The following is an 11174-nucleotide window of genomic DNA, read 5'->3' as shown; positions in this document are numbered from 1 at the left end:
AGCCAAATCTACTCCCCTCTCCCTCATGGTGCAGCTACAGGGCAAGGAAAGGGAGAGCAGCTGGGCAGAGCACTCCTCAAGCAGCTGCTCCGGAGAAAACCCTGCGCGGTGGCTGAGAGTGGTGCCTGCATCTCCCTCTTGCTCACACTGAACTGGTCGTGCCTGCAAACCACAGGGGACGGTTCAAAGGACACATTTCAAAATGAAATAATCAAGATGCAAATTTACCTCCGAGGGCAATTGCGTTCAAGGTCTATCGAGCATCCAGCAAAAAGCACAAGGAAGGCTGGCTTTTTTGGTTTTGTTTCGACTAGGTGAAAACCTGCGGTGGTTGTGGAGGGGTAAGGCAGGGTAAGGCAGGAGGCTCACCGGCCTTGGGCACAGCTGGGTCGATGGCAGCTCCTGAATCCTGCTCCCAGAGCCGCTCTGCCGCCTGCTTTATATCACTTAAAGCACTTTTCACAGGAAAATGCCAACACAACCGATTCTCAGCTGCACAGTTCAGAATGCGGGGCCCTGCAACGTGCTCCCACTAGGCCCAGCGATCAGCTCAGGTATTCCTTTCCTGCGGCGTTAGTTATTTATGAAGGAGCGCACCAAGCGCAGGAAGACACAAACAGCAGATGATTTCTTTCCTCACAGCTCCAGCTCCTTTCCAGCCTACAAAATGTTCTCTTTTAGCTCTTCCAAGTTTAGTCACATCAGGGCTTTGGGTGGCTGCAGTTTACCCTTTCCTGTCAGCCTCCTGCTGCAGCAGCTGCTCTATCTCATGCTCGCAGCACCCAAAAATCGCCTCTGGTGGCCTCCTCCACCCTCCTGCTCTGCTCCTGGATGACTTCAGCATCTGCTCTTGGGTGGTGCCCCTTTTTTCTCTCCTCTCCTTTGTTGTTAATTCTGCAGAAGACTTAGGGGTTTTTTTTGGTAACGTTTATGAGCAGGAACACTTTGGTTCACCATCTTCACCTCCAGTATAGCACTATGTCACAGCAGTACACTGAAGGTTGAGGTGTGTGGTGATGACTTAAATATTTGGGATTCAGATTTGCTTCATGGCAGTCGACTGTGGGCTCGTAAAACCCAGAAAGGACAGTTCTGTGTGCAGAGCAGCGGTTCCTAAGCTGCCTGAGGGCCCTGCTTCCCTCGTTGTGCCAGGTGGTGCCCGCCAGGCCCTTGAGGTCACACCAGTGGCAGGGGACAAAGTCCTTCCTGAGGGCTTTGAGCCTCCAGCACCGCCAGACCTGGGGTGGGGGACCGCGGGGGGCAATCCCTCCCTCACGACGCCTGAAGGGAAGCGCAGAACGACGCCCGCCGAGCCCGCCCTGCGCCCTCAGCCCCTTTTTAAAGTATCAGGGCCCCCCTCCGCCAATCGCAGCGGCGATGGGGCACACCTCGCAGCCAATGGAAGGCTGGCTGGAGGAAAGGGGCGGAGCGAGGCGCTCCCCCAACTCGAGCCGGGCGACCGTGGTAAACAAGCGGGCGTATCTCCTGGCTTTCCTGGCGTTTGGAACAGCCAACGGGAGAGGGCAGGCTCTGCCAGATAGCCAATAGCGAGCGGGGGTGGAGCGTGGCGGGGGGGGCGAGCGTCACGGCGGGCAGGCCCCTGTCTTCTGATTGGCTCGCGGTGCCCCCGCCTCCCCTCCGGGTGACCGTTGGCAGGCGGAGGGGCGGGGCGGGGGCGGGGCGGGGGGCGGTGCTGCCGGCGCTGTCGCAGTGAGCGGCGGCGGTGGCGGGCGGTGCGGGCGAGCTGTGTGTGCGGGCATCGCCGGCGGGTCCCCTTCGGCGGGGAGGAAGGCGGGGCGGGAAGGAGGTGAAAAGCAGAGGTCTCTAAGCAGCTTGATGCGGTTAGGTGCTTCCCTCTTGGATGCTCGGATGGGCAGGAGGGAGGAGGTGCCCCTCGGAGAGCCCGGCAGGCAGCCAGCTTCTTCCTCTTAATTTCCCGGGCGCTTGTGAGCGCTGACAGCAGCGAGGGGTTCTCGCTTTTGGGATGCGCGGGCAGGACTGAGAAGATTTTGCTCACTGTAGGACCCAGAGTGGCTTGGATGTGTCCGAGGGGTGAGTAAACAGGGCTGGGAGTAGGCAGGCGTCTGCCCAGGGGGTTTGACGGCCTGTTTGGGGGCAGCGCCGTGCCTGCCCGTAGGAGCAGGGGTGATGTGGGGCTGGGACGTAGGTCTTCAAGACGTGTCCTGCTTTTTGAAAGTGGTCCTGCTTGCTTTCGTGGTCTGAAAGTCGAGCTCTGTCTCTGCCAGTATACGTAGGGAGGGGATTGGGTGTGTGTGTGGGGTGAATACCTCTTAACAGAGAGGCACAGATTTGGGAGAAAGGGGGAATTTACAGGGATTTGTTTAGTAAAACCAAAATCCGTAGATTTTTTTCCTCAAGAAACTTCGCCCGAGCCGAGCTTTCCGCATCGCTTGTTTGCAGCCCCATCGTCTCCAGCCCTGTGCGGGCGAGGGCAGCTCCTGGCAGCCTGGTGAAGAGAGGAGCAGCCTCGTCCCTGGCTGGCTGCTCCCTGTCCCCGGTCACCCGGGGTTCTCCTCGCTACCCCTCAGGGCGCGGTTCGCCCCTTGGCCCCGGGGCTGCCCCGCCGGGAGTGCCCGGAGCTGTAGGGGCTGGTGCAGAGCTGGTAGCTGCTCGCAGACTAGAGAGTTGATAGCAGGTCCGGAGAGAGGGAACACCTGGTGTGGCTGGAGAGTGGGGGAACGGCTGAGGCGGTGGCAGACCCGCTGGGACAAAGGCTTATAACGCGGGCTGCACCCTTCCTGGTGTTGAATGAACAGGGTCTTATCTTACCCCCCCCCCCCCCCCGCAGAAATGCTGCAGCATGAACCCACCGCCTAGAGAGAAGGGACCGCACCTCCTCAGCGCCGCAGCCTGAGCCAGCCCGACACAGCCGTCCGGCGGGGAGCCTGCTCGGGGGACTGACGCCGGGAGCAGCCCAGCCCTGCCGCTCCGCCGCCCGGCCCCGGCGGGATGCGCTCGCCGCCGCCTTCATGCCGGAGGGGGGGACTGTGAGCCGCCGCTCCGAGCCCTGCAAACCTCTCGGGCAAGAACCTCGGGCAACGGCGCGGCCCCGCGGCGCAGCCCGGTCCGGAGCCATCCACGTGTCACCCGCCGGCGGCCCCCGGTGAAGGCGCCCGCTCCAGCCGGCGGTGCGGGGGGGCACCCCTGAGCCTTTCGCCGCAGAAGCCAGCGGCGCGCCCCGGGGTGGCGGCGGATCCCGCCCGGCGGCCGCGATCCAGTGCCCCATGGTGCTGCTGCGGAAGCTGCCGGGCATGCCGGGCTGGCCGGCGGCGCTGGGGCTGCGGCTGCCGCAGAAGTTCCTGTTCCTGCTTTTCCTCTCGGGCCTGCTCACGCTGTGCTTCGGGGCCCTCTTCCTTCTGCCCGATTCCTCCCGCTTCAAGCGCCTCTTCCTACCCCGCCGGGCCACCGCCTCCGCCTCCTCTTCTTCCTCCGCCTCCTCCGCCGCCGCCTCCTCCTCCTCCACCCGCGACACCGACCTGCCCCGCAGCCCCCCCGCCGCCGCCGAGCCCCGCCACGCCAGCCCCGCCGCCCCCCGCCGCCTCCGGGAGAAGCTCCGCACCGCCGCCCGCATGGCCGGCCCGCCGGCCCACACCGCGCCGGGCTCCCGACAGCAGGTGCAGGGCGGCGAGCGGCGAGCCGAGCCCGCCACCGGGGCGCCCCCCGCCCGGGAGACGCGAGCTCCGTTCCGCTTCGACTACGAGCGGTTCCGCCGGAGCCTCCGCCACCCGGTGCGGGGCAGGCGGGCCGGCGAGGACCCCGAGACCCGCGCCCGCAGGATGAAGATTAAAGAGGTGAGGAGTCTCCGCGCTGCCCTCCGTCAGCCCTCGCGGCACCCCTCAGTCGGCCCTCACCTGCCCTCGGGGCCATGGCCTCCCCTCGGTCACACCTTATGGCCGTGTCCCCCCTTGGTCAGCCCTCGCCTCCCCTCAGTTGGCCCTCACGGCTGTGTCCCCCCTCGGTCGGCCCTCACCTGCCCTCACGGCCATGTTCCCCCTCAGTCCCCCCTCAGTCAGCCCTCATGGCCGTGTCCCCCCCTCAGTTGGCCCTCGCCTGCCCTCGCGGCCATGTCCCCCCTCAGTCCTCCCCTCAGCCACCCATCAGGGCTGTGTGTGTCGTCCCCCCGTCCCCCCCCGTCAGTCAGCCCTCACGGCTGTGTCACCCCCTTGGTCAGCCCCTTGCCTCCCCTCAGGGCCATGTGTCCCCCCCCAGTCATCCCTCACCCATGTGTCCCCCTTGGTCAGTCCCCATGGCTACGTCCCCCACCTCGGTCAGCCCTCCTCCCCCCCCCCCCAGGGCCGTGTGTCGTGTCCCCCCCCCAGGGCCATGTGAACCCCGTCATCCCCCCTGCCCCACCCCGGGCCATGTGACCCCCATCCCCCCCCCCCCCCCCCCAGGGCCATGTGTGTCCTGTCCCTGTCCCCGCCCAGGGCCGTGTCCCCCCTCCATCAGCCCTTGCCACCCCTCATGGCCCCATCTCCTTGCCCCTGCTGTCCTCACACCCCGCTCACTTCCCCAGCCTTGTCCCCATTTCCCAAGGGTCCCTCGGGCCCCTTCCTCTCTCCCTCCTTTTTCCCGGGAAGGCGACGGGACTTGGGGGGTGTCTCTCTAGGTAGGGGGGTCCTGCGGCATGGCCCTGCGCCAGCACCGTGCCCGCGGGCACACCTGCCTGTCGGCGTCGGCACTTAGGGCAGCCTGACAGGGTGTGACTGGAAATTAAAGAACTGAAATTAGGCAAAGGGATATTTCAGCTTGGTTATTAGGGGAAAAAAAACCCCAAACTTGCTTGGCGGGAGGCGGCTGCGGTTGTGCAAGAGGCTCCCTCCCTGGGGTATCAGCATAAACCTGGCTGCTTTACACAAAAGCTGGGAGATGGCGAAACTTGGCGCTGCTCAGTGGGGACAGAGGGATGGGATGTGCCCTCGAAGAAGTCCGGGAGGAGGCACGAGGCCAGCTGTCTGGGTAAACCCTGTTGTCACTTACTCCAGGTGGAGCTGGCTTGTGACTTGCTGCCCACTATCAGCGACCTGAAGGCTGCCCTCGCTTAGACCCCCGCTGAGCCTGGGTAACCTCACCGGTGGGGTTACAGGGGTGTAACGGAGGGGGGAATTTGGCCTGGTGCCTACTGTTTGTGTGTAAAAGCCTGGCAGCCTCGAAAACGTTGCAGAGCAATCTGTGACCTAGTTAACCAAGAGCTGTACATTTTGTGTAGTACTCAATTGTGTTTGTTGTATCTTTTGCTATGATGGATAACCGACTTGGAGTGAATTTTGGTCTAGTAAGAGGTGCCAATAAGTAAAATGCACAGATTTAATTAAGCAGAGTATAAATTTCCTGGGTTTGTTCTCTCACAGAGGTGCAGGCATTCTGCAAAGATGCTGCCCCGGGTTGAGCAGAGAAGAAAGTCAGAGTAACACACCAGGGGCTTTCATCCACTGTGTTTTAAAAGCATTTTTTTAAAGCTCCCCTCCTGGTACCTCTGTCAGTTGTTAAAACAAAGGCTGCACCTCTGGTGAAATTCCAGCTTCTCTGCCAGGCACCCAGACACAACACACCCAGGGGTGCTGGGTTTCTTTATGATCCCAGGCATGACTGAGCCGTCCTATCATTCTGCATCTCAGCTGCAGGGTATTTGGAATATTCCAGTACCTGGCCCTCTTGTGTGCTTGGGAGTTGTGGAGCGTGTGCTTGAATATGCCGTGGACCCTGGCTTCCAAGGTATGCTAGGGTAGCACGACATTCCCGTGAATAACCCAGCTTCCACTCTGTACAAACAAATCAAATTGGAAATCAAATTTATGAAAGCCAGTGGAATTCAGTCCTTTATTTGTAGTTAATTATTTTTTGAATGTAGGATTATTTCAAGTTGTATGGATTCAGCCCCATCTGTTTATAACAGCCATAATCAGTGCCGGGTAGCAGAGTTAGATTTTTCAAGGATGAGAATCCATAAATACTAGTTTTATGCTGACAGCTAATTACTCTTCAAACAGAGCCCTTATTCCTTAAAAGTGCCTGCACTTCTATTTATTCAGAAAGAGACAGAGAAGCAAATACGGTGCTGAGATATGAGATTGAATGTGCAAAACAAGGGATGGTGGTGCAGCTTGTGGAAGAGATAAGGTGTGTCCTTTTTTTTGCAAATCAAAAAGACATGAAGAAAACAAATCAAGAGAGGTTAGAAGACAAATGCTATATAAAAAGAAACAGATGGGTAAAAAAATTGCTAAGGAGAAATAAGTCATGATACAGCATTTGGGTTAGCAAATATTCTTCATGTGATATGAAAGATGCTGGCAGGGGCAGGTAGTAGGTTTGCTGATCATTTTAAGGTGTTGTGTGCAGTAGCAGGAAGTAGCTTTTCTCTCCCTCTTCCAGAGCTTTAAGCCCTGTAATTTGCTAAAATGTGTTCCAGACTGTACTGGTACAGTTTTGGGTTGGGTTTTTTTCCCTTAGGCCATTCTTTACAGGTCAGCACCTATATACCAGGGAGGATGGATATGGATGGGATCTGTTGGTATTTTTCTCATCTGTCTGCCATAGCCTGGATGAAAGCCAGGAGAAAGTACTGGTGCATGATCAAAGACTGGGGCTGATGCCCCACCTAGAGACTTGGAACTTCCTATTTTCTTGTAGGACCCTTCAGTGTGAGCAGGAGTCCAAGCAGACATCCATGCTTTCCCACCCAGCCTCTCAGCTGCTTCATGCTTCAGCCGAAGAAGAGGGTGTGCCATTAGTTTCCTGGCAGCTAAGTGTGGAAAGTGTCAACTAATGGAGTCTTGCTAGATTTTTTCTGCTTAAAAGATACTGTTGTCCAGAGCATGAAACCCACTGCTGTGGTATCTCCTACTTCACTGCTGTTTGGGAAAGCTCTGAGCAGCGCCAGGGCCACCAGAGCTGTTTGCAGATTAAGGAGTCTGGCCGGGGATATACCTGCCTCACTTGCTCTGTGCTCGAATACTGTGTTTCCTGGTAGTGCAGAAAGGAAAAGATGTGGATGAGCAAGTTGAAATGGCACGTAGAAATCTGTTGAAAGAAGTAAGTGCTGCAGTGAGCTGAGCTGACGTGTGCATGCAGGTATTCTGCTTTGCACTGGGGTAACTTAGCAGAGTAGCAGATTTCTTTGATTTACCTTTCTAAAGGCAAGTCCAAAGTCAATAAGCAGTTGTTTTCCTGAGAAGGAAAAAAGAGAGCACCTGTATTGCACAGACTTGCTTACTGCAAAAGGTCATTGGTCACCTGGAGAATTGCCTAGGATATACTGCTGTGTGTTACCGTGGGCAGCCGACTACTGTGGGCACTCTGACCTTTTGAAGAAAACGGCAGTAAAACCAAGTTAACTATCTCCCCATGCTGCAGGTTGGGAAATTTAAAAGGGCTTGGGATTATTCATCTCTTAAACTGACCTCTGAAAAACATATTAGTTCTGTAATTGATCAGTCATGCATGGCTTCAGGGAATAGCTAATTTTTTACTTGTGCCAAATACTAATCACTGATGTTCAAAAAAAAAAGGAAGGAAAAAAAAAAGTGGTTGTATTTGAAAAAGTGACTGCAGAAATGCCACAGTGGGATTCCGTATTTATTTGCTCTCAACAATTTCCAGATCAAATTGGCTCAGTGAAAAGTCAAAATGATTTCCCCTCCAACTGCTGCTACTGCAAACTCAGCCTCAGATCTGGGAAAATCAGACCGTGTGGTTTCTGCCTTTTGCATCATAACCAGTAATAAAGATTTTGCTGTTGGAGCTGAGCTGACAGTTTTGCTGATGATGGATGAAGCAAAACAGACTGCTTCTTGCTGTACTGTTGCTGTGTTGGCTTCATGGGTCTCATAGGTAGGCAAGCAGTGGGGAGAGAGAACAGCATTTCTCTTGAAGTATTTTTATACCAACCCTACTGTTGCCATCCAGTGCTTAAGGACAACCACGGTAACCAGGTAGACCAGAAAGTGTCTATCAGTGAAATTTAGGTAGCTAGCTTACCTCCAGTCATGAGATGTGAGAAAAATGTGAACAGTGAAAGAGATTTACTGATTTTTCTTTTCCTCTTTGGCTAAAAAGGCAAGTTTCTTTCCCTGATGCCTGAGAATACCTAGTGCTTTAACGTGACAGTGTCCTTTGTCCCTTTCAAATAAGGGAATATGTCAAATTCAGGCAGGCTTTTAGTCCTCTGCTGGGATTGTACCCTTGGGTTTGACACATGCATTCATTTCCTCAGGATTAGTAATACTGAAGCCTATTTGTTTCACAGTGCAGTTCTCTTCATCCTTGCTTTTCTTCCTGTCTCCACCTTCATTTGCCTTACCTTGCTGTCTGCTGTCCTCTTTTAACACAGCTCTAAAGATGTATTTGCTTTCAAAAATCTGACCCCAGGGGGGGAAGGCCATCAGAGTCCATGTACGCGATTATCCTGCATCACTCTGCAGATTAGCAGGCTCCTATTAAGGTAGATCAGTCTTTTAAACACAAATATCTTGACAGGTTGTCACTAAAAGATAATTAGCAAGAAACAGGAATGTTATCAGGAGCTCAGCTTTTGCGGAAAGTTACTTGGCATTGGTTGCCGAGTTCCCTTTGTGTGGTTTTGACAGCCCTGAGCAGTGATCCCTTCCGCAATGAAGAAGCGGGTGGTGTTGGGGCAGAGCTGGGGCGTGCAGCTTGTTCTCCTCCTGAATTCCTGCCACAGCCCTGACCCTGCGTGGGAGCAGTGTAATCTGGGCAGATGCTCGTCCTGTCTCACACACCGTGGTGGAGGCAAGCCGTGGGTCTTCTCAGGGGAGGATGTGTAAGCACTGGGAACCGGGTTGTGATCACCACTTTATTGAAAGCAGGGCTCAAAACAGTTCTCGGTTTGAGTTACAATTGGCCTGTTGCTACGATGCTGTGAATCACATTATTGGTCGTCCCTGAGCCATCTCATTTCTGAAACCAGCAGTAAAAAGATTTCAGACATCTTCCCTTTCCCTACACTGTGCAACTTCTATACTTCCATTTGGAGAAAATGCCTTTTCTTTCTGTAATCTGGGGATGAACAGTACTACAAGCAAATAATGTAATCTGTCAGTGGCTTCGGTACGTGAGTAGCACCACACACAGTTCTGGATGGAAGTGCACCTCCCCATGCACATCTTTCTCACTGAGACCGTGGAGAGCGTCTGATCCTTTGTGCTGGTCAAATGTAAATCCAGTGCATTCCAACAGACTCATGGACACTGGGGGTAAAGAAAACTGTTCTCAGTAAAATACTTGTTATAACAGAATAGAGTGATGACCTCAAACCAGTCAGGTATACTGCGATCAGATCCTAGTTCTTTCTCTGGGGTAGAAATACCTTTGCAATGAGAGAATTTCTCCGCAGCTTGAAGCACAGGCTGGCTCCAGGCTTGCTGTAATTTTCCTTTGCTCTATGCTCCTTCTCATGCATTTATTTACTGAACCTGTGAAAAAGGGTACTATACTGTAAATCCCACAAATGGTGCATACAGTGTGTTTTTTGCTTCACTAGCCTCCGGTGGATTCATGCAAACAAAATTTAGACCTAACCTGTCTCAGCCTCTTTTGGTTGTAGGGTATACAGTTAATTGACTACAAATGTGTTTGTTCTGTTGGCATAATACACAAGGATAGAAAATACTCGCATGCTGTGATCTGTGCTACAGTGCTACTTGCCTTAGAGATGCCAGTGATACCTTAGTGCACACTATTACTGATATTTCTCCAGCTGAGGGCACTTTGGAATTTGAGAGTACTGTGCAATTTGAAGACATTTGTTCTTATCTACAAAATCTAGCAGCGAGAGCACTCTTTCCACAACAACTAAATTTGGTGTGAGGCTAGTTTATAAACAGCTACTTACAAGACAGTGCACTGTTCACACAACAGCAAAATTGCTGGAGTGCGGACCTCTCCAGGCAGATTACAGATAATGACTGAAGGCAAGTGCTGGACATGGTGAAATGAGTTTCCAGGACACACACAGGCATGTCGTGCAGAAGGACCTACATCTTGCTGAATTACTTCAGTAAATACACATAAGCTCTTGGAAAGTTCTCGGATCTGAAGATGAGGGTTTGGGGCAGCAGGGCTGGTGTCTGGTTGCGGCCGTCGGTGACGTCCTGCTGTAACCGTGTTTGCGTACCCTTGGGGAGCAGGACTGAAGGTGGCTGTGGTCCAGGCAGGGGTTGTGCAGCTGGGGGGCTGCGAGGTGGCCTGCTGTGCCTCACTGCGTGGTAACGGTGGTGGGCCAGGCTCCCCTCACCCCCCGTTCTGCCATCAGTCTGGGGACCGTGTATAGACAGTTGTGCAAATATTTACTAAAAAGTAGCCACCTTTGTTAAGATTTCTTCATTCCAGCCAAAATATTTATAGACTCCTGATTAACTTTTAAATCAACAATTAAATCTGCCCCTTAGTGAGAGAAAGACTTTTATGTTTGGTGTTCTTCCCTTTGGATCTGTATGCAAAGCTTTACCGGGTGGTGTTAATCAATCATGTTTGTTTTCTATTAGTCTATTATTGTTGTTTCAATTGTTTATCATTTTGTTTTGATGTTTTTGAATATGTTTTCTGGTATTTAAAACAATTCAGATTTTAGATAGGAGACTGAGGGGGGGAAAGAGAATGTATCTTAGATCAGTCTGTCATTTAGTTCTGAATATAAAATTGACGTGAAGCTGTCAAAAGGAGAAAGAAGGAAAGAGTATTCACTTTGTTGGTGAGAAGAAGAAATCTTGTGCTTGGAGCATTCTAATTTTTAAACTTAGGGAAAAGACTAAATTTACACTCCCCCCCAAAAAAAGTACTTTTCACTGAATGCTGTGAATGGATTTGGCGTGAGGAGCGGACACACTCCCACAATTGCTGTCTTTACTGCATATCCCCTTGGTGCTTCAGTTCATCATATGACACAGTATTTTGGAAGGGCTCCAGAGAAGCTGTCATGGGCAGTGGTGTCAGTGATCCGTGCATAATGCGAGTGTATTGTGCATGATGGACCCAAACCGTTGTAGGAAAGAGAGCACAGTGGGAACACTGAAGGACTGGATAATAAACATCCTCTGTTTATGGGACAGGGATGTTACTCATTTGTACTCTTACTAAAGGGGGCAGAGCATCTACTGTTAATTAGAACAGGACACTGGGTCCTGGGTTCTGTT

The 11174-nt window shown here is 53.3% G+C and overlaps 1 protein-coding gene across 1 annotated transcript in view; it reads left to right on the top strand.

Moving 5' to 3' along the window:
* The first annotated feature begins 1709 nt into the window (after positions 1-1709).
* MAN1C1 (mannosidase alpha class 1C member 1) overlaps positions 1710-11174 on the top strand; it is a 68790-nt gene continuing 59325 nt past the window's right edge. The window contains exons 1-2 of the mRNA XM_055704223.1: positions 1710-2052; positions 2810-3812. Of these exons, the coding sequence (XP_055560198.1) occupies positions 3246-3812 (567 nt within the window). The 5' untranslated portion in view covers positions 1710-2052; positions 2810-3245. The remainder of the gene's footprint in view (positions 2053-2809; positions 3813-11174) is intronic.

The sequence above is a fragment of the Falco cherrug genome, chromosome 3, assembly GCF_023634085.1.
Source record: "Falco cherrug isolate bFalChe1 chromosome 3, bFalChe1.pri, whole genome shotgun sequence".
Classification (NCBI taxonomy): Eukaryota; Metazoa; Chordata; class Aves; order Falconiformes; family Falconidae; genus Falco; species Falco cherrug.
The sequence above is the reverse complement of the archived record's forward strand: the minus strand, read 5'-3'. Positions and strand labels throughout refer to the sequence as shown.